This window comes from Salmo salar, chromosome 12, assembly GCF_965601325.2.
Source record: "Salmo salar chromosome 12, fSalSal1, whole genome shotgun sequence".
In the NCBI taxonomy this organism is placed as follows: Eukaryota; Metazoa; Chordata; class Actinopteri; order Salmoniformes; family Salmonidae; genus Salmo; species Salmo salar.
The window spans coordinates 50,347,772-50,371,791 of NC_138302.1; the positions used below are offsets into that span (position 1 = coordinate 50,347,772).

At 42.6% G+C, this 24,020-nt stretch overlaps 1 protein-coding gene across 3 annotated transcripts in view; it reads right to left on the bottom strand.

Annotated features, from left to right (window-relative positions):
• Positions 1–24,020, bottom strand: part of LOC106565231 (tensin-2) — an 81,704-nt gene that overhangs the window by 43,337 nt on the left and 14,347 nt on the right. For all 3 annotated transcript variants that reach the window (XR_006758007.2, XM_045691434.2, XM_014132114.3), the window contains exons 2-3: positions 16,400–16,508; positions 16,284–16,321 (exon numbers count right to left, since the gene is read on the bottom strand). Coding sequence is in view for 2 of the 3 variants with exons in the window: in XM_045691434.2 (XP_045547390.2) it covers positions 16,284–16,321; positions 16,400–16,508 (147 nt within the window). In the remaining variant the exon portion in view is untranslated. The remainder of the gene's footprint in view (positions 1–16,283; positions 16,322–16,399; positions 16,509–24,020) is intronic.

Below are 24,020 nucleotides of genomic sequence, written 5' to 3' on the forward strand. Positions count from 1 at the left end.
ACTTTCTTGGTAGGCTACTGTTTACTGCAAATTTTTTATTTTTTATTTTTTTACAAGCCGTGTTTCGTTAAAGCCTATTTATTTTTGTTACAAGCCGTGTTTCATTAAAGGCTATTTATTTTTGTTACAAGCCGTGTTTCGTTAAAGCCTGTGTAAAGTTAATTTGTTTCAATGTACCGGTAGGCACCTGCGGCTTATAGACATGTGCGGCTTATTTATGTTCAAAATAATATTATTTTTTTTAATTCAGTGGGTGCGGTTTATATTCAGGTGCGCTCAATAGTCCGGAAATTACGGTAATCAAAATGGAAAAAACTCTTTGAACGTTGGAATATGCCAGGCCTATTGTATAGATAATAGAATGATAATGAACAAAACGTTTAAGAGATAGTATTTTTGGTTTATAAATACTTTTCTACCCACCTCGTTCCATTCATTTAGCATGTGCACGTAGTAAGTACACCATCATGCTTTTGGGATACGTGTCTTTTCAGATTCCACAATGATTCTTTAGTTGTGGACACTACATCACCATACTCCGTTTCTTGCTGTTGTAAGTCACCTTGATTTAGCACCGTTTGTTTTATCAGTTTCTTTATGAAAATATTTAGCAAACTCCATGACAGTAGCTAAAGCAAGGAGCTATAGCAGCACACAAGTAGACTACAAATGCATGCTGGGGAGCAGGCGAGAAGGCCAAAGCTCCAGCCTTTGGGAATCTCACGCCACGATCCAGTCAAATTGGGCACGCTCTACTCATCGCTCCGCTCACTGGTCGGGTAAGAGGCAGACACCGTTAGCTTTGATGCAACCAAGACAGTTTTTACACAGCACAATGTAAAAACTCTTGGCTACATCAAAGCTATCACCACTGCTCTTTCCCTCCCTCCCCCTTACTGACCATCAGATGCAGGCCATCAGCTAATTATGCTCACTCAACTGTGCCTCACAAGTAATAAAACAAATGATCCATAACCAGTGTGACCATATACCTCAAATGTATAATTGTTTTAATGGTCTGAGAAGAACAACATAGACAGGGCAATTCAAGCATAGCCAATATGCAGTGATAATGTATTGGGCCTACAGCCTACTGCACAAACCTCATTGCTACAGAACTATTAAAGCCTAGGCTTACGTTTTTTAAGTCATGTTTAACCTCAGCTTGGATTTTGACTCAAAGTTATCTTGACTCAGAAAAGGTTGGTGACCACTGCTGTAAAGGGCATCTCTCTCGCTCTCTCGATCTCGCTCTCAATCTCTCTCAACAGCTGGACAGGAAATACTGCTGCAGTCATGCTGTCATCACAGATTTCCCCTTCCACATGACAGACCAGTGGGGCATGACGCCAGACTGTCCCCCCCCCCACACACACACACACACACACACACACACACACACACACACACACACACACACACACACACACTGCACGGATATGCAAACTGCATCAACATGTCCCAGAGAGGCAGAAATGAATCTGTCTAAACTGCTTTGTAGTCCTACACTGAAATGTGCCATATACTATACTTCACAACATGTGATAATACAGAATGTATGTAGTCATCGATGTTCAATGAATGAGGCGCAGTAAGTGAGCAAGTGCGCACTGCACACATTGGAGAGAATGACAGCCCTTATATCGTAGTTGATTCTGTTTGGTATTTCACACTTGTTGAGCCTGTTTATGACTAACAATCTATTAACATCTTTCAATTCGATCTGTTTATTGTTACAACTAGAAGGTACATTGTCACACCATCCGTCCTCATCTGAGAAAGGGAGGGAGGGGGGAGTACAGGGGTAGAGTAGGGCCAAAATAAACACACACAACATTACATCTTCCTCCCTAGCTGGCAATTAGACAGGCGTTTACTGAATGCACAAAGGCCTCCTCTTCATTCCATATACTTATGAACAAATGTGAAGATAGAAAACACAAGCCAATATACATTTACAAAAGCACCCAAGCACAAAATGCACACTGTCCCACAGACACACAATACCAGTTTATTAGGTACACTCATCTAGTTCCTAAGTCAGACCCCCTTTTGCCTCCAGAACAGCCTGAATTCTACAAGGTGTGGCATTCAAAATGTTGCTCAATTGGTCTCAAGGGTCCTAACGTGCACCAGGAAAACATTCCCCGCACCATTACACCACCAGCCTGTTCCGTTGACACCAGGCAGGATGGGGCCATGGATTCATGCTGCTTAAGCCAAATCCTGACTCTGCCATCAGCATGACACAACAGGAACTTTGAATTGGTGGACCAGGCAATGTTTTTCTACTCCTCAGTTGTCCAGTGTTGGTGATCACGTGCCCACTGGAGCGGCTTTTTCTTGTTTTTAGCTGATAGGAGTGGAACCCAGGGTGGTCGTCTGCTGTGGAACCCAGGGTGGTCGTCTGCTGTGGAACCCAGGGTGGTTGTCATCCGTGACAAGGGCCGACGAGTTGTGCGTTCAGATGCCGTTCTGCACACCCCTGTTGTACTGCTCTGTTTTTTGCCTGTTTGTGGGCAACCTGTTAGCTTGCACGATTCTTGACATTCTCCATCAATCTCTCATTAACAAGCTGTTTTCGCCCACAGGATTCCCACTGAGTAGATCGCATCATTCTTGGTAAACCCTAATCACTCGTTTTGCCCATTCTAACATTCAATAAAACAGTATCTGAATGCCTGTCTGCATGCTTTATATAGCAAGCCACTGCCACGTGACTCACTGTTTGGAGGAGCGAACCATTTTCATGAACGGGTTGCGTACCTAATCAACTGGCCACTGAGTGTATGTTCATGTGTGTACAGTCTTCGTCTATGCATCTTTGTGTGTGTGTGTGTGTGTGTGTGTTTTCTTCTGTGTGTGTGTGTCCTTGTGAGTCTGGAATGAAGAGGCCTCAGTCACACGCACATAAGCTGCGTACCAGTTTTAAGAAATCAATACCATATGGTTAAGCGCTGTTGTTTTACAGACTACTGCACACACGTCAATATCAGTGGACCACAATGTACAGTAAAAAGGAGTCACAGTAACATACTGACCCTAACTGAGCACAGGGGAATGATATTATACCCATGTAAACTCATCTCTGCCATCTTGTGATAAATTAGACTAAATCTAATCTTTGTTTTAGACAATGCAGATGACTGGAATGAAAACATGTCAGGGAAAAATGTGAACAGGGGTGAGAAAGAAAGAACCAGAAACAAGAACAGGGAGGGGGACAGGGAGTGAGGGATGGACAGAGAGATGGAGGGGAAGTGAGCGAGAGAGAGAACGCAAGAGAGGATATGGAGACATATATGGAGAGATGTATACAGTGCATTCGAAAAGTATTCAGACACCTTGACTTTTCCCCCATTTTGTTACAATATAGCCTTATTCTAAAATAAATTAAATATATTTTTTCCCTCATCAATCTACACACAATACCTCATAATGACAAAGCGAAAACAGGTTTAGGCATTTTTGTATTTAGACCCTTTGCTATGAAACTTGAAATTTGATCATCCTTGAGATGTTTCTACAACTTGGAGTCCACCTGTGGTAAATTCAATTGATTGGACATGATTTGGAAAGGCACAAACTTGTCTAAACAAGGTCCCACAGTTGACAGTGCACGTCAGTGCAAAAACCTAGAATACCTCACAATCAAATGCCGACTGTATTACCTCCAAAGAGAATTCTCTTCGGTCATAGTTACAGCCGTGTATATTCCCCCTCAAGCCGATACCATGACGGCCCTCAAAGAACTTCATGCAAACTGAAAACTACATATCCCGAGGACGCATTTATTGTAGCTGGGGATTTTAACAAAGCAAATTTGAGGAAAATGCTACCGAAGTTCTACCAAGACATTGACTGTAGTACTTGCATTGGAAAAACATTGGACCACTGCAGCTCAACTTTTGGAAATGCCAAAACGGCCCTCCACCGCCCTCCCTTCGGGCAAATCTGACCACGACTCCCTTTTGTTCTTCCCTTCCTATAGGCAGAAACTGAAGCAGGAAGTACATCTGCTAAGGTCTATTCAACACTGGTCTGACCAAATCGGAATCCATGCGTCAAGATTGTTTTGATCACGCGGACTGGGATATGATCCGGGTAGCCTCAGAATAACATCGACGAACACACGGATACGGTGATTGAGTTTATCAGGAAGTGTAGAGAAGATGTTGTACCCACTGTGGCTATTGAAACCTACCCAAACCAGAAACAGTGGATAGATGGCAGCATTCGCGCAAAACTGAAAGCGCGAACCACTACATTTAATCATGGCAAGGTGACAGGGAATATACCCGAACACAAACAGTGTACTTATTCCCTTTGTAAGTTAATCAAATAGGTTTAAAGGTCTTACTCACATCGGCTACGGAGAGCATGATCACAGTCGTCTGGAACAGCTGATGCTCTCATGCATGCTTCAGTGTTACTTGCCTCGAAGCGAGCATAGAAGTAATTTAGCTCGTTGGGTAGGCTTGTGTCACTGGGCAGCTCTCGGCTGTGCTTCCCTTTGAAGTCTAGCTTGCAAGCCCTGCCACATCCGACGAGCGTCGGAGCCGGTGTAGTACGATTCAATCTTAGTCCTGTATTGACGCTTTGCCTGTTTGATGGTTCATCGGAGGACATAGGGGGATTTCTTATAAGCTTCCGGGTTAGAGTCCCGCTTCTTGAAAGCGGCAGCTCCACCCTTTAGCTTAGTTGAAGTCGGAAGTTTACATACACTTAGGTTGGAGTCATTAAAACTCATTATTCAACCACTCCACAAATCTCTTGTTAACAAACTATAGTTTTGGCAAGTCAGTTAAGACATCTACAGTGTGCGCCAAAATTACTGGCACCCCTGACTGGCAATGCACTAACAATATAAAAATATATATATAATTATAGAGATAAACTCAAAATACCAACATGTGAGAAATACTCTACTTTATTAATGTTTCAATTGAACCCACCAAAATCATACAATTATTTAATACAAAATACATTTCACCAAAATCAAGGTTTCATAATTATTGGCACTCCTCATTTAGTACTTGGTGTCACCACCTCTGGCAAGGATAACAGCATGGTCTTTTCCTGTAATGTTTGACAAGGTTAAGGAACACATTTGGAGGGATTTTGGACCATTCCTCTATGCAGATCCTTTCAAGATCCTTCACATTCCTGGGTTTGCGCTTATCAACTGCCCTCTTCAACTCAGCCCACAGGTTTTCGATTGGATTGAGGTCCGGCGACTGAGATAGCCATGGCAGAACATTGATTTTGTTGTCACAGAACCATTTCTGTGTGGATTTTGAGGTATGTTTTGGGTCATTGTCCTGTTGGAAAGTCCACATACGGCCAAATCCCAGCCTTCTGGCAGAGGCAACCAGATTGTCAGCCAAAATTGCCTGGTACTTGGTGGAATTCATTATGCCATCAATCTTAACCAGTGCCTCTGGACCTCTGAAATTAAAACAGCCCCAAAACATCACTGACCCACCACCATATTTCACAGTGAGTATGAGGTGCCTCTCCTTGTATGCATCTGTTTCGACACCAAACATGCCGATGCTGTATCTGACCAAAACATTCAATTTTAGTCTCATCTGACCAGAGCACCTTCTTCCAATCATAATTTAAATGACGTTTGGCAAACTCCAAGCGTTTGCGTCTGTGTCTTGGGGTCATTAAGGGCTTTCTTCTGGCAACCCTTCCAAAGAACCTGTGGTTGTAGCAGTGGCGTCTGATGGTGCTTTTTTAAACCTGGTGACCCCAAGGCCTGCAATTCTTTCACAGTGATTCTTGGGGATTTTGTTGCTTCTCACCATCCTCCCTATCCTGGGGGGCAAAATGCATTTGCGTCCTCTACCCGTGAGGTTAACAACTGTTCCATACCTTTTAATTTGTTTACAATTGCCCTGACAGTGCTCAGTGGTATATTCAAATAGTTTGTGGATCTTCTTGTAGCCATTACCAGATTTATGAAGGTCTACGACCATCTGTCCCTTTTGAACTGCCAGTTCTTTTCTTTATGATGTTGGAAGACAAAGGGATATTGCATGCGTGTTACCTCATTTTTATACCCTAGTGAAAAAGGAAGTGATGTAATGGCGCAATATAGTTCCTTAACACTTAGATACATTTAAATAAGTGGAATTTAATTCCTGGTTTAAATTTGGTAGATGTTATTTACAATAATATTTAAGGGTGCCATTAATTGTGAAACCTTGATTTGGAGGACATTGATTTTGAATTAAAATAAATAAATGATTTTGTTGGGTTCCATTTAAACATTAATAAAGTACAGTATTTTTCATGTTGGTATTTTGAGTTTCTCCATAATTATATTGTTTATATATTTTTAAGTATTGTTCATGCATTGCCAGTCAGGGGTGCCAGTAATTTTGGAGCACACTGTACTTTGTGCATGACAAGTAATTTTTCAAACAATTGTTTACAGACAGATTATTTCACTTATAGGTCACTATAATCACAATTCAAGTGGGTCAGAAGTTTACATATGCTAAGTTCACTGTGCCTTTAAACAGATTGGAAAATTCCAGAAAATGATGTCATGGCTTAAAGAAGCTCATGATTGACTCAAATTATGTCAATTAGCCTATTGGAGGAGTACCTGTGAATGTATTTCAAGGCCTACCTTCAAACTCAGTGCCTCTTTCATGGGAAAATCAAAATAAATCAGCCAAGACCTCAGAAAAACATGTGTAGACATCCACAAGTCTGGTTCATCCTTGGGAGCAATTTCGAAATGCCTGAAGGTACCATGTTCATCTGTAGAAACAATAGTACGCAAGTATAAACACCATGGGACCACGCAGCCGTCATACAGTTCAGGAAGGAGACGTGTTCTGTCTCCTCGAGATGAACGTACTTTGGTGCGAAAAGTGCAAATCAATCCCAGAACAGCAGCAAAGGACCTTGCGAAGATGCTGGAGGAAACAGGTACAAAAGTATCTATATCCACAGTAAAACAAGTCCTATATCGACATTAACCTGAAAGGCCGCTCAGCAAAGAAAGAAGCCACTGCTCCAAAACCGCCATAAAAAAGCCAGACTACAGTTTGCCACTGCACATGAGGACAAAGACCGTACTTTTTGGAGAAATGTCCTCTGGTCTGATGAAACAAGAATAGAACTGTTTGGCCATAGTGACCATCGTTATGTTTGGAGGAAAAAGGGGGAGGCTTGCAAGCCGAAGAACACCATCCCAACCGTGAAGCACGGGGGTGGCAGGATCATGTTCTGGGGGTGCTTTGCTGCAGGAGGGACTGGTGCACTTCACAAAATAGATGGCATCATGAGGACGGAAAATTACGTGGAAATATTGAAGCAACATCTCAAGACATCAGTCAGGAAGTTAAAGCTTGGTCGCAAATGGGTCTTCCAAATGGACAATGACCCCAAACATACTTCCAAAGTTGTGGCAAAATGTCTTAAGGACAACTAAGTCAAGGTATTGGAGGGCCATCACAAAGCCCTGACGTCAATCCTTTAGAAAATGTGTGGGCAGAACTGAAAAAGCGTGTGCGAGCAAGGAGGCTTACAAACCAGAAACAGTTACACCAATTCTGTCAGGAGGAATGGGCCAAAATTCACCCAACTTATTGTGGGAAGTTTGTGGAGGGCTACCCAAAACGTTTGACCCAAGTTAAACAATTTAAAGGCAATGCTACCAAATACTAATAGAGTGTATGTAAACTTCTGACCCACTGGGAATGTGATGAAATAAATAAAAGCTGAAATATATAATTCTTTCTACTATTATTCTAACTGACCTAAGACAGTTAATTCTTACTAGGATTAATTGTCAGGAATTGTGAAAAACTGAGTTTAAATATATTAGGCTAAGGTGAATGTAAACTTCCGACTTCAACTGTACGTACGGTCACTGTTGGGACGACGTCATCATTGCACTTATTGATGAAGCCAGTGACTGATGTGGTGTACTCCTCAATGTCATCAGAAGAATCCCGGAACATATTCCAGTCTGTGCTAGCAAAACAGTCCTGTAGCTTAGCATCCGCGTCATCTGACAACTTTCTTACTGACTGAGTCACTGGTGCTTCCTGCTTTAGTTTTTGTTTGTGATCGTAGTCCGTCTATTTTATTATCGATTGATTGTACGTTGGCTAATAGGACTGATGGTAAAGGTGGATTACCCTCCCGATGACGGATCCTAACAAGGCACCCGGATCTTCGTCCACGATATCTGTCTCTTTCTCCTGCAGATGACGGTGATGACGGCCTTGTCGGGCGTCTGAAGTAAATCCTTCCCATCCGACTAGTTGAAGAAAAAGTATTCCTCCAGTATGGGGTGAGTAATCCCTGTCCTAATATCTAGAAGCTATTTTTGGTCATAAGACATGGTGGTAGAAACATTATGTGCAAAGAAACATACACAATAGGTTATGGGATCGTAAAACGGCAGCCAGAGAGAGAGGAGAGAGGACTGTGCCTGATTGTTTACTGCTGGGCTGAGGGAGCTGCTGCAGCTCTTTCAAACACCATCATTAGACACTAACAGCCCTAGCCACAGATCACAGCACTTCACCCACTCCACTGCCCCAGGATGAAAAGAGAGAAACAGAGATGAACAGAATATGAGAGCGATAGAGAGAGGTCGGGAAAGTGAGAAAGTCAGAATCAAAGACGAGAGAAAAAAGGGAAGAGAGGGTGTGTGGGGGTTGAACAGGATATAAGAGAGAGATGAAACAATATGAGATAAACGGAAATGTAATATATTAAAGAGATTAAAAAATATATATATTTCATCATTTACATTTTTGTGTGTTCTACTGAGAGACATTAACTAACCATGCTCCAAGATGCCATTATAAAAGTGATGGTAGAGATTAGGGGTGTGAACGTTAAAATGTTTAAACAAAATTGGGATCCTTAACAATTAAGAAAAAATTATAATCCCCCACAAAATTTCAATCACAGTGCAGTTATCACAAAACATATGTTCTGTGTTATAGCCTAACTAGACAACAGGCTATAAAGGCCTTGGGTTGTGTGATTTAAAGGCAGACTCAAAAAGATAGACTCAAAGATAGAGTACGAAGTAGATGGAGAAAGTAAACAGCATAGTGGGTAAATTTCCGCAACAACTAAGAGTGGTGAAGCGCCAGGCCCTGGTGCCCTGGCTACCACGCTGTGAACAGCATGTAGCAAACCTCGTGCACATGTTCAGATACTGTGTGTGACTGTATGAGAGCAAAGTGTTGCTCACTCATCTCAATATCCTAGCCTATAGAGCCCCACCGTTGAGGTGTCATAATTTCAAATCACCCACGTGGGTATATGCTCCTAAAAACCAATGAGGAGATGGGAGAGGCAGGACTTACAGCGTGTCGAGCGTCACAAATAGAACCAAGTTCTATTTTAGCGCCTGGCTACGCAGACGCTCGTTGGCGCGCGCAGGCAGCGGGGGTGCAATTATTGAATAACATGCATGTGTACATTTATTTTGCAACGCGAGCAATGTGGTCCGTATGCAAGGCTGTAACGTAACAAAATGTGGAAAAAGTGAAGGCGTCTGAATACTTTCCGAATGCACCGTAAGACCACCGACATTTTCAGGATGATGCCATGTTGCTCGAATTGACACCAAGCATCAGACTAACTAGATGTAGGGGATGGCTAATTGCTACTGCCTTCCTGAGCTCTAGAGGAACTGTTACCCCCAGATCCAGATGCCTTGGCTGTCAGGGAGGAATTTCCACTGTCACATTTGAGTGACCCTTTTTTTTTTGGTGGATGGACTATTGGGTTATTCATAATGGTCATTGGCTGTAACTTTATGTGGTGCTTTTTTTTGGACCAGGTCTCTCAGTAGCAGGAAGGCGAAGGACAAAATCAAGAAAGTGGCTGGGAATTCTGAGTCAGTGGGAGAAAACTAATTCTGACTGTTTGAGTCAGAGGTTACACTCTGACTGTCATCCAAGACAGAACTGACAACTTCCAGTTGCTAAGGTAAAAGAGAGAGGGAAGGGAGAGGAGGAAGAAGTGAGTAACCAACCAAAACCCTGAGAATATTGAGCTGAGAACATTCTTTATGACAGCAGTTCAGAAAAATGACACTCGGTAACCCTCTCAAGCATCTTCACTTCTCTAACCAATGTCTGAACCGAGTTAAAGAGACTTTCGTTTCTGACAACGCCAACATCTCTACATTTCATCAAGAACACAGGCTAGATTTAGGAGCTGTGTTGCTGTGGCTAAGTAAGTATTAATCGCCGCCTGTCTGTCTGTCCCCATGTCCCGTAGGATCTTATGTACAGGGGCTACGGTAAAATTTAGACTAACCACAGTCTTGCCCGCCATGGGACACAAGCATGTACCCCTACCCCCACAACCCTTGCCCCAAATAAACACTACTATAATGAGATGACAAAAGACAGAGATTAAGATAATGCACAAGAGGTCGGGGGGTAGTAAGAGGCATGGGGGAGGAGAGAGATTGGAGGGGGAACTGGGCACACAGAGCTGGGAGGGAGAGAAAGCTTGGGGGAGAAGGCAAGAGCGCAAGATTGGGTAAAAGTAGAGGGGAGACCTCGGGGTCTAGCCAGAGAGAAATAATGAGAGAAAATGAGAGGGGGAGAGAGTAAGAGCGAGACAGGGAGTGAGCTAGTGAGTGAGCACTTGGGGGGGGGGGAGATCAACAGCTGATAATGCCTTCCAACCATCAAGAGCAGACAGATTTCTGAGCTATTTTGATAGACCTCCTTATTTTAGATCCTGCTCTGAGCGCTCATCAGGTCATTTGTTTGTTTGTTCATCCGTCAACTCAGATCTCTACTTGCCTTTCTCATAACGGCTATGACAAAGTGTACAGACCGTGCTATGTCATGTCCGTTACACACAAACGTGTCGCTCTTTAACCCTTTTATGCTTCTGGATATTCCTAAAACTAGTGTAGTCAACTTTATAGGCAAAAGTTACTATGTAGGATTCATGAAAATGAATTAAACCCTACAAAACCCTATAAGCCTCAGTGGTACCAGAGGCATTAACATGGCCACAGCACAGAAAATAGAAACCCTATAATCCCTGTAACATTAGATAGCTATTGTTGTCTGTATCTTCCAGCTCAGCTACACAGGAAATTAAAAAACACTAGGTAAATATAAACGCGCACGCACGCACGCATTCTGCCTTTATTGCTTCCGTACTCAGCGGGTAGAGAGCTTAAGCCATTAACACACTATGGTGGTGCATGCAGCATCCACCACAGTCTACACCCCAAGGCGTACATAGAGGCTGCAGCTGGAATGGTGCCAGAGATGACAGTGACAATTCTGTGACGGTGTTGACTCCACACTGTTACCAATAAGCTCAACACCGTGACATTTGTCCAGGCCATTGCCTTGACACTAGGATCTAAGGCTGCGTGTCCTTTCTAATTAAACCAATCCACTTCAACTCCTCTGCTATTGAGCTCGAGCACTAGAGAGCTGTATCTGCATTGATAGAACTATTTCTGTCTCGTAATCGATATAACCTTAAAATACACTTCGAGCTTGCAATCAAGGGACAGGATGTCTCGCTTGTAGTGGTCGCTATAACATCCACTCATGGCCGTGTCTTTGACATGCTGCACAAGGTACAGTATTCCACATGAGTGAATTTCACCCCAACCAAGACACTCTGCTACTACTTATATATGTCTCCCTGGTATTTGTCTTAAATAATACATTAAAATCTATTGTATAATACATGTAGAAAGCAGGTCATTGCACGGTGCAATCCACATTTGTAGTCCCCAAAGTACTTAAAAATGAAAAATGGAACCAACTCCAAAACTAGGTGATGTTTTTGACTTCTATAAACCCTCCAAAAAAATCCATCCATCCATTATCACATAATAGCGTAACATACCACTGTAATCTCTACCTCAATTCATTTGTCAACAGAGCAGTACATTACTTGAACGGCTGACAAAGTGTGTGCATCATGATAATCTGTAGCTCACATGACCAGAAACAGTTGGTTCACAGATGTTAGGGCAGCTGACTGTTTCCCAGCCATTCTGTGTTCTCTCAAACAGAACCTTCCACACACACGTCTGAGGTACGCTTCCCTAGTGCATTCTCCCGTCCACAGTTTTGCTGTGTGATGTACAGCAATGCTCAATCTACATACTCAATAGTCCATACTCTCTTCTAGTCACGTCTGCCAGCCTTCATATCGAATAGATAAGGGTTCAATATCAATCTATTGCTCTGTCAACAACAAACACAGAGAGGGGAAGACTCAGAGTATAATCTTTCCCTTCCGTGCCCACTATAAACTCAGGACTAACCCATATCATGAATGAGCACCTAAAATGGTTTTACCTTTCAGCAAGGCGCTTCAGTTCCCCGTCGCTCTTTCTCTTCAACCTCTGTCACCGACAAGCCTCTCTGTAGAGAGATGGTGATAGAGTCCCGCTTTCTCTCTATCCTCTCTCTCTGACTGTAACACACGCGATACAGTACTCGTCTACCTCCCTCTTTCTCTCACTCACACACACACACACACAGTCCAGCTGTGACAGTACACCCACACACACACAGACACACCCTGGGCACCAGTCCAGAGTCAAAGGGCTCTGGTTTCTGACGCCCTCTTCACTGCCCTGGGACGAGCCACTGATGGAGGGAGGGAGAGATGAAGAGGCAGAGTTGAGAGAGAGCCCGAGAGAGAGAACTTTGGGGAGAGCTTAATGCCTCACATCAGAAAAACATCCCCGTTCGAAATGGCAACATCTGGAAAAACTACTTTGAAAACAATATGAAAATCCAGAATGGCCAAAATGTAACGAGACTCAGATGAAATGAGTTGATCAATTAAAAAAAACTTTGAAACAACAATTAAAGACCAACAAAACCCATTAGACATACCCATCACAATAACAGAGCTGAAAGAGAAAACCAAAGTGCGGTAAAGCCTGTGGGCCAGACACCATCTGCAATAAGATGAAGAAAATCTGCCTTAAGCTGCAGGAAGCCATGCTCAAGCTCTTCAACCCAGTGTTGAATGTAGGATACTTTCCAGAAATATAGAATAAAGGCATAACACCCACATTGGAAAGTAGACAAATTCTACCCTTCTAATTATTGCAGTATCTGCAAGACCAGTAATCTAGGGAAGGTTTTCTGCAGCATAATAAATATGAGAATACAGACCTTCCTCAACAAAAAGTGTTTTAAGTGCATGTCAAATTGGCTTCTTACCAAAACAAACATCTGGCCACATCTACACCCTTATTAAAAAATATGTTTATCAGTCCACAAAGGGTAAAATATTTGCCTGTTTTATTGACTTAAAGGACTCTTCCTCAAACTCATCCAAAGTGGAGTTGGAGGAAGAACCTGTGACGTTATTAAATAATAACACAACATTGAAAATAAATGTATTGTTCAAATTGATTAAGAAAAACATTTTATTTTTTTCACACAGTGGCGAGGGGGGTCACTCAGGGCAGCAATCTGAGCCCAACACGGTTTAATATCTACAGTGGGGTCTGGAATGATTTGATCCCTTGATAAAGATGAGCAAAAAAGACTATATGCATTTAGCTGCTAAATCGTGGCCACCACAACATTACAATTGTTTATTTTTTATAATCTTCGGGATGGTAAAACATTATTGGTGCAAACTTAAACCAGATATAAAGCATGTATGAAAGATAGTGGAGCAATATATTTTGAAATAAGATCACTTTTGAGAATAATCACCCCCAATGATTTTGTTATATTTGAGTCAGTCAGATAGCATAAGAACAAGGCATAAGCCATGGGAAAATGTGTATAATTGAAGGAAATTTGTTTGAAACTGCAATTTTTCTATCAGCCCAACGGCAAAATGTGTAGAATTTCGGGAAATTAACTTTAAAACAGCAAAATAATGTCTGAGGCCAAAACCACGCCATTGGCCACTCCTAAAAGGTTTTATGAGATTGGACAACAAATTGGGAGGGACCTTAAACTGTTTCCTTATACAATCTTTCCAGCTCTGTGATATCCATCATCTGTGCCTCTTCAATTCAAACCACAGGTTTTCAATGGGGTTCAAGTCCGGAGACATTTCTCTGTGGATTTTAGGGTTATTGTCTTGTTGGAAGATTCCCTCAGCCTCCTGACAGAGGCAAACAGGTTTTTGAACTAAAATGTCCTGGTACTTGGTAAAGTTCAACATGCCATTAACCTTAACTATGGCCCCATGACCAGTGGAAGTAAAAATACAAATAAAAAAATTATGAAACTAGCATGATCATAATAACTGTGTTTCCCCATTGGTAGGGTACCACTACATTCAGTCATGCCTATAAAAAAATATTTATTGACAGGTACAGAGAGCAATGGTGAGAGAGGAGGGAGAGAAAGGGAGAGTGAAAGAGAGAGGAGCAGAGCGATAGCGTGCTGTGAAGCTTTTAAACAACATTTGTAGCCTTGTCTCGTGTCCCTCATGTATTTATGTATACTCCCAGATTGGAGCTGTCAAATCATTCTCTCTCTCTCTCTCTCTCTCTCACACCCTCTGTCTCCAGCTGCCACACACTTATTTGCGCTCGCCTTCAAATCGCTCCCTCACCAGCATCCCGAGAACGCCCGTTATTTCTATATTTACCTACTTAGTGTCCTTTTCATATTGATCATTACTCACCGTGATGCGCGCTCCACTCCTCTCCGTGTCACGAGCCACTGTTGTTTTTGGTCATGCTACTGTTACTATAATACCACAGAGGAGGAGTACCAAAATATATAATCCTCTTTTAATGCATGGTGAGTTAGACACAACAGCTGGTGTGGAGTCACACGCCATTATATTTTGAGTGTGTGTGCGTGCTTGAAGAGGCACACAATTGTGTGCGGGGAAGGGCACACAATTATGTTTGAGTGCGTGTCGGTCTGTGCACGTGTGACAGAGAGTGAAATGTGGTGGTATATGGTAGCATGTCAAATACAAGGTTGCAAGCCAACAGAATGGGATTTGATGCTGTACTAGTTCCTGTGCAGGAGTGCTAGCTGTCTTAACAAATTAGAGTAGAGAGGCATTTTCACAACAATGTGGCATAAGCTGGGGACACGGGACAAGACGATGAGGGGGACACCCACACACCTGCTCTCTCTAGCATGGTCACCTTGCTGCTTAGTGTGCTTCTCGTCCCTCAATGTCATACCAAAGCCATGGTGGTGGTGCTAGGTCGCAATTTCAGAATGAACAAAAAGTGGCAAAGATATTTGTTCTTCATTTAGGGTTATGGTTAGAGTAAGTGGTTAAAAGGTAGACTCCACAATTTTACATCATACAAAGCAGGGCAACTTCCTGCGTACACTAATGCTCATCCCACTTTGTGCTCCTCCTCGCAGCTTGAGGCTTGCCCACACTGGGAAAAAGCCAATATTGGCAGTCTTGGCCGATCTGAATTCTCAATTTTATTCAGGGCGGAAAACTCAATTTCTTATTGGACAAGTTCCTGTAGTACTCCCTGTTTAAGTCCATTTTCTCCCGTTTGCCAAATGAACACAATCCTGTCGATGATTTCTGTAAACAGGAAGTCGCCCGGGTATGCGTGATAATGTCATCGTGCGGAGTGTAACTTTAAAATCCCATGTGGTCAGAAATCTTACCGTCCTTTCTGGCATTGGACTACCTGGTAATCCCAACCATCCCCCCTAGTGAGCTACTACTAAGCCCAAAGAGAGACAGGCAATAAAGTTGTCTCATTAAAGAGCGGAAGCCAGATGTAATTTGTCCTTCCTATGCTTTCTTGTCCTATCTAACCCGACTGCTGCAAGTGAACCTTGCTTTACACATAAGTAGCACAAAGTACACACACACACACCCACCTCAGATGATTAAATCCTCAAATGTTTCGGAAGGAATTGTTGGGAACCTCAGCCCATAATCCAATGTCATTTTGGGCCACTTGGCATGTAATACAGTAGTCAGTACTGTATCACAACATGCCCTTTGCTCACGAAGCATGCTAAGAGGTAATAACATTTCTTGGCATCCTTCAAAAACATAGCCAATAGTTTTTAACAGCTTCCCTCTTATAGATACATCTAGACCATGCTAGCCTTGTCCTATGTTTGTCTAGTCCTTGCCAATTTCTATGGTGATAATAACCATAGTCGATGCGAGACAGCGCAAACAGATCTAGGACCAGGCTAGAATCCCTTCAAAATGTTAACATTTCAGAGGTTTCTATGGTGAACCTTGTAGACCACACAAAACAGATTTACTTTAGACAAGCAATTTTTATTTTAAAGATGGCTCAGACCTACCTTGGCTTCACATTTTTTATGAACGGCTGTCTTGCACTCTGCAATGAGAGAGAAAGGAGACCGTGTGAGAGTTGGTTGTGTGTGTGTGTGTACGAATTGTGTTACTCTGTACTCACCGTCACAGAAAGCCCCAGGGATGTCAATGGTCCGTCTACACACGTCGCATGGTCGTTTCTTCCTACAGCTCTTCTCTGTGAACGCATGGGACACGGCTCCTTTACCAAGCTGTAACAGAACACAGAGTAGCGTAGCATGACATACACAATGAGATGGACTGCTGCCATTTCTGTACCCAAATATACCAACTGTGTCAAATGTAATAGTACAAAAAGGTAATTGGTATACTGAGAAAATCTGGAAATATTTGTCCTCAAAACATCCAGAAGAGTCTTGCCGGTCACGGAAAATGTGACGAATAGAGACTTTGATTCAGAGTACTTAAGTCACATATACAGGGTTGCAGGTGTGATTGCAGAATACAGTGAAAATCTAAGGCTTCGAGCTCCAACAAGCAGGACAAAGTGAAACAGAATATATTTTTTTGGTAATGAACAATAGAAATAGCACTATATACTGTACATAACTGTGGGAGTGATTAATAAATACATGTCCATTGGTGTGGAGGTAGAGTAAAGACTGTTGAGGGGGTGGGGTGGAATGACCATAGGGGGAGCAGCACCATGACCATTGAGTGGCAAAAACAAACATTTCAATAAAAAAAAAAACCAAAAATATCAAAAGTGCTGAATGTCGTTGGGATGGGGCAGTGCAAAAGTCTGTTGGGGGGAATGTCCATAGTGTGAGCAGCAGGAGAAAGAATGTCCATAGGGGGGAGCAGGTAGCTGACTAGGTGGTGGCTATTAAGCAGCCTGATGGTCTGAGGGTAGAAACTATTGGACAGTCTTTAAATTTTTGCCATGATGCTCCTGTACTGCCCACATCTGAGTGATTGAAGCGGTGAGAACAGGTCATGACCTTGGGCTGGGGTCCCGGATGATCTTCTTGGCCTTCCTGCAATGCCTGGTGTTGTAGGTGTCCTGTAGGGCAGGCAGTGTGCACCCAATGGTGCGTTCGGCTGCACATATCACCCTCTGAGAGCCTTGCGGTCGGCGGCGGTGGAGTTGCCATACCAGGCTGTGATGCAGCCCGACAGTATGCTCTCAATGGTGCTCCTGTAGAACATTGAGGGCCGAATTTCTTCAGCATCCTGAGGTTGAAGAGTCACTGCCGCGCCTTCTTCACTACGGTGTCCGTGTGGTTAGCTTCTCAGATGTGTACACCGAGGAATTTGAAGTTACTGTCTCCATGACAGCCCCGTTGATGATATATAGTTTGATAGATAGTGTGATAGTGGTGTGTGCTGCTATACTCACCCGTGCTTGAGGTGAATATGTGTGTGTGTGTGTGTGTGTGTGTGTGTGTGTGTGTGTGTGTGTGTGTGTGTGTGTGTGTGTCGGTCTTCACTCTTTGTGTTACAGGTTGAAGGGATGGAGGGATTCAGACTAGAGAGAGAGACACCACTACCATTTTCCTTAATACAGGGAGAGAGGTGGATGTTTACACAGCTGCCTAGACTGGCACAGTGCAGTACAGGCACCCTTTCCGTGGAAACCTATGCTAGACAGTCGGCACTGTCAACAGGCACCAGTGACAAACTAGAGCACCACAAAAATGTTGCTCAAATGATAATCTAATCTGTTAAATGGCAGATCAAAACCCACCGTCTGTGGCTAAAGCTTAGCAGTTACTGGCTAGAAATATGGCTTTGTTAATTTGTGGGTCGCAATATAACTTGAAAAGCTTTGTGAGTCACATCGCAAAGAATTTTGGGAGCCACTGAGCAAAGTCGAGAGGAGAGGCAGAGAGAAGAGAAGTAGAGACAAGAATGGCTTGGTTCGTTGAGAGAACATCCTTTGTCAGAAAACTAAAAATGGATGTAGGGTTTCATTCCATTGCTGCTGCTCATTTTACAAGTGGACATTTGTTCAAACAGTCTTGGTGTTGGGAGATGATGGCTAGTCCAATAAGGAAGATCAAAACCTCCAGGAACATTGAATGGACTACATAAAAACAGCTGCTTACGCATGCATACAGGCACGCACATTGGATTCAGACTCACCTGCCTACAAGATACAACACAACACTTTAAGCAACACAGTCACATTTATACAGATATTTCAATAGAAATCAAAACCTACATTCATACACAAATGTATACACACACAGTCCCCTGTGTGGCAGTAGAGGATGTAGATTTTATAGTTAGTTAACTATAAAATCTACATCCTCTACTGCCTCAAAATCCATGCTTTTTATTCACTCAGAGGAGAAAAGGCATGGCAAACGTCTGAGAACATCCGAAAGCGGTGTCACCTGATTGCACGTGAACTACACTGTCATTTATCTATCCTCCCCAGAAGGGAGGGGGGAAGAGTGTGGTCTAGGTCAACAACTAACACCCAACTCCAGCAACAAACACCTTTACTTATTCACTCACTCCATCACACAGCACACCTCTCCGTTGGCCGCCCCTCCCTCCATCCCACATTCTAAGAGGAAGCATATGTAGCTTTGCTGTGATTTAAAAGGTTGTTATAAAGTGTGTGTGTGTGTGTGTTCTATCGAGATCAATAGTTTATGTAGTCCACTGAAGCTGCCCCTGGCTTGTTTTTAACACACAAGGATGTTAAAATAGCATGTTCAACAGCATAGTGGTCATCCTACAGACAAAGATAGCCAGAGCACAGTGTGAAAACACATAGAATGATGTATGTGTGTCCAGACTGTTATATTTGGGTTCACTTTGCATGTTTACTAAACTGCCACGGGACTCATCAGAATGGATGGATCTGTCATTATGACTGTTTTTGTTACCGCTAACCGCTAGCATGGGAAGTGGGAGAGATGACTAATCTGTAAGTTTCACTCTTTTTCTCACTCTCTGTCTTTTACTCACTCGCTCCATACCCATCTCTGTCTCTCGTTAGATACTAGACATAAATATTTTATTATATCCATCAGCTGGTATACTGTTATATAACTCATGATTAGGGCTGCCTCCTAGAATCAATTTAGCAATTCAGTGTCCATCCTTTTAAAAAGAATGGTCAATAGCAAGGGAAATTATCTGATGAATCTGGAAAAAGAAACACTGAAGAAACAACTTGAGTGGCGAACACACTATGTGAACTCGCCTACACCCTTGGCAAAGACCAGTGACTTAACTTGTTTCATTTGTAACTAACACTTTCCATCCAAGGAAAATTAGACTTCTTACATAAGACATCTAGGAAGCAATCCAGGAAGCTCAAGTGACACAAACTCAAATGAAATCAACTGTTGGGTGAAACTGGACATAAAGTTAAGTGGGATGATATACATTATATTTCACAAGCATAGCATATACAGTTGAATTCAGAAGTTTACATACACCTTAGCCAAATACATTTAAACTCAGTTTCACAATTCCTGAAATTTAATCCTAGTAAATAATCCCTGTTTTAGGTCAGTTAGGCTCACCACTTTATTTTAAGAATGTGAAATGTCAGAATAATAGTAGAGAGAAGGATTTATTTCAGCTTTTATTTCGCATCACATTCCCAGCGGGTCAGAAGTTTACATACACTCAATTAGTATTTGGTAGCATTGCCTTTAAATTGTTTAACTTGGGTCAAACGTTTCTGGTAACCTTCCACAAGCTTCCCACAATAAATTGGGTGAATTTTGGCCCATTCCTCCTGACAGAGCTGGTGCAACTGAGTCAGGTTTGTAGGCCTCCTTGCTTGCACACGCTTTTTCAGTTCTGCCCACACATTTTCTATAGGATTGAGGTCAGGGCTTTGTGATGGCCACTCCAATACCTTGACTTTGTTGTCCTTAAGACATTTTGCCACAAAATTGGAAGTATGTTTGGGGTCATTGTCCATTTGGAAGACACATTTGCGACCAAGCTTTAACTTCCCGACTGATGTCTTGAGATGTTGCTCCAATATATCCACATAATTATCCGTCCTCATGATGCCATCTATTTTGTGAAGTGCACCAGTCCCTCCTGCAGCAAAGCACCCCCACAACATGATGCTGCCACCCCTGTGTTTCACGGTTGGGATGGTGTTCTTCGGCTTACAAGCCTCCCCCTTTTTCCTCCAAACATAACGATGGTCATTATGGCCAAACAGTTCTATTTTTGTTTCATCAAACCAGAGGACATTTTTCCCAAAAGTACGATCTTTGTCTCCCATGTGCAGTTGCAAACCGTAGTCTGTCTTTTTTATGGAGGTTTTGGAGCAGCTGCTTCTTCCTTGCTGAGCGGCCTTTCAGGTTGTGTCGATATAGAAGGAGACAGAACGCGTCTCCTTCCTGAGCGGTATGACGGCTATAGTCCCATGGTGTTTATACTTGCGTACTATTGTTTGTACAGATGAAAGTGGTACCTTCAAACGTTTGGAAATTGCTCCCAAGGATGAACCAGATTTGTGGAGGTCTACACTTTTTTTCTGAGGTCTTGGCTGATTTCTTTTGTTTTTCCCATGATGTCAAGCAAAGAGGCACTGAGTTTGAAAGTAGGCCTTGAAATACACTGCTCAAAAAAATAAAGGGAACACTTAAACAACACAATATAACTCCAAGTCAATCACACTTCTGTGAAATCAAACTGTCCACTTAGGAAGCAACACTGATTGACAATAAATGTCACATGCTGTTGTGCAAATGGAATAGACAACAGGTGGAAATTATAGGCAATTAGCAAGACACCCCCAATAAAGGAGTGGTTCTGCAGGTGGACACCACAGACCACTTCTCAGTTCCTATGCTTCCTGGCTGATGTTTTGGTCACTTTTGAATGCTGGCGGTGCTTTCACTCTAGTGGTAGCATGAGACGGAGTCTACAACCCACACAAGTGGCTCAGGTAGTGCAGCTCATCCAGGATGGCATATCAATGCGAGCTGTGGCAAGAAGGTTTGCTGTGTCTGTCAGCGTAGTGTCCAGAGCATGGAGGCGCTACCAGGAGACAGGCCAGTACATCAGGAGACGTGGAGGAGGCCGTAGGAGGGCAACAACCCAGCAGCAGGACCGCTACCTCTGCCTTTGTGCAAGGAGGAGCAGGAGAAGCACTGCCAGAGCCCTGTAAAATGACCTCCAGCAGGCCACAAATGTGCATGTGTCTGCTCAAACGGTCAGAAACAGACTCCATGAGGGTGGTATGAGGGCCCGACGTCCACAGGTGGGGGTTGTGCTTACAGCCCAAAACCGTGCAGGACGTTTGGCATTTGCCAGAGAACACCAAGATTGGCAAATTCGCCACTGGCGCCCTGTGCTCTTCACAGATGAAAGCCGGTTCACACTGAGCACGTGACAGACGTGACAGAGTCTGGAGACGCCGTGGAGAACGTTCTGCTGCCTGCAACATCCTCCAGCATGACCGATTTGGCGGTGGGTCAGTCATGGTGTGGGATGGCATTTCTTTGGGGGGCCGCACAGCCCTCCATGTGCTCGCCAGAGGTAGCCTGACTGCCATTAGGTACCGAGATGAGATCCTCAGACCCCTTGTGAGAAATGTCCATGTTGATCCTCTTGGTTGTCTTGGTCCTCTTGATCCATCCACCTCTTCTTTGTTAGTCAGGCCTGACCCCTTCATCCCGTATTTCTTTCCTGTAATCTAATTTAATTTGACTGAAGATGCAGAATTTTATGCCAGGCCCCTTCTAATAGGGTATAACACACTCGTTAGAACTTTGACCACATGCCCTCTATCAAACCAAAACTGGAATTTTTACTCCCCCCCCCCCCAAAAAAAAATAAAAAAAGTGTGCTAGACATTTATATAATAAATTATACCTAGTTTGATGTTTGTGACAAACAGTGAATTAGTTATTGATTTATACTGCTTTAAATGGCATCTTATAGATTTAAAGTATTTCTATCAAATCCAATCTGTAATGTTTACTCAAAACAAAGTTTGTGAAAGTATGCTAGACATTTATAGAATAAATCATACCTAGCTTGATGATTGTCATAATCAGTGAAAACGTTATTGATTTTTTAAATTTTAAATGGCTTTTTGCAAATGTCTGTTTTAATGTCGAATGTCCAATTGTGTGAATATAAAACCAACTTTACCTCTGTATATTTTACGTCATTAATGATATATGAATAATTTCACAGGCTTTAAAAGGTGACCAAATTGCGAGATGATTAAGGTAAGGACTTGTGTTGTAATCATCATCAGCCAACTATTATTTATCTCGACAATTTAATTGAAAAACTTGTACTTGGGTGTGGATGTCTGCAGCACACGTCACTAGTAAACACTTCTGTGTTAGATGATTATGGATAATTTATCTGGGTTTCAGTTTCTTATTACCTGCTTGCAAAAGCGAGTGAAGACATGACATGGTTTTCCTCATTATTGTACTCTTAACGGTTAACCTAATACTCTTCAGTAACCACGGACCTCGACTCCATTCAACATTTCTACTATACCATACTATACTCCACTAGACTATACTATAGGCTATCATACTTCAATATGAATTGTAGAATACTATACTACCAGTACAGTTGAAGTTGGAAGATTACATACACTTAGGTTGGAATCATTAAATCTCGTTTTTCAACCACTCCTCAAATTTCTTGTTAACAAACTGTAGTTTTGGCAAGTCGGTTAGGACATCTACTTTGTGCATGAGACAAGTAATTTTTCCAACAATTGTTTACAGACAGATTTTTTCACATAACTCACTGTCACAATTCCAGTGGGTCAGAAGTTTACATACACTAAGTTGACTGTGTCTTTAAACAACTTGGAAAATTCCAGAAAATGGTGTCATGGCTTTAGAAGCTTCTGATTAGGCTAATTGACAATTTGAGTCAATTGGAGGTGTACCTGTGGATATATACTGCTCAAAAAAATAAAGGGAACACTTAAACATCACATCCTAGATCTGAATGAAATAAATAATCTTATTAAATACTTTTTTCTTTACATAGTTGAATGTGCAGACAACAAAATCACACAAAAATAATCAATGGAAATCCAATTTATCAACCCATGGAGGTCTGGATTTGGAGTCACACTCAAAATTAAAGTGGAAAACCACACTACAGGCTGATCCAACTTTGATGTAATGTCCTTAAAACAAGTCAAAATTAGGCTCAGTAGTGTGTGTGGCCTCCACGTGCCTGTATGACCTCCCTACAACGCCTGGGCATGCTCCTGATAAGGTGGCGGATGGTCTCCTGAGGGATCTCCTCCCAGACCTGGACTAAAGCATCCGCCAACTCCTGGACAGTCTGTGGTGCAACGGGGCGTTGGTGGATGGAGCGAGACATGATGTCCCAGATGTGCTCAATTGGATTCAGGTCTGGGGAACGGGCGGGCCAGTCCATAGCATCAATGTCTTCCTCTTGCAGGAACTGCTGACACACTCCAGCCACATGAGGTCTAGCATTGTCTTGCATTAGGAGGAACCCAGGGCCAACCGCACCAGCATATGGTCCCACAGTGGAGATAAGGAAAACTAAGAGTGAACCATAACATACACTACCGTTCAAAAGTTTGGGTTCACTTAAAAATAAAACATTCTAAGAAAAGCAACATTTTTGTCCATTAAAATAACAAATGGATCAGAAATACAGTGTAGACATTGTTAATGTTGTAAATGACTATTGTAGCTGATTTTTAATGGGATATCTACATAGGCGTACAGAGGTCCATTATCAGCAACCACCACTCC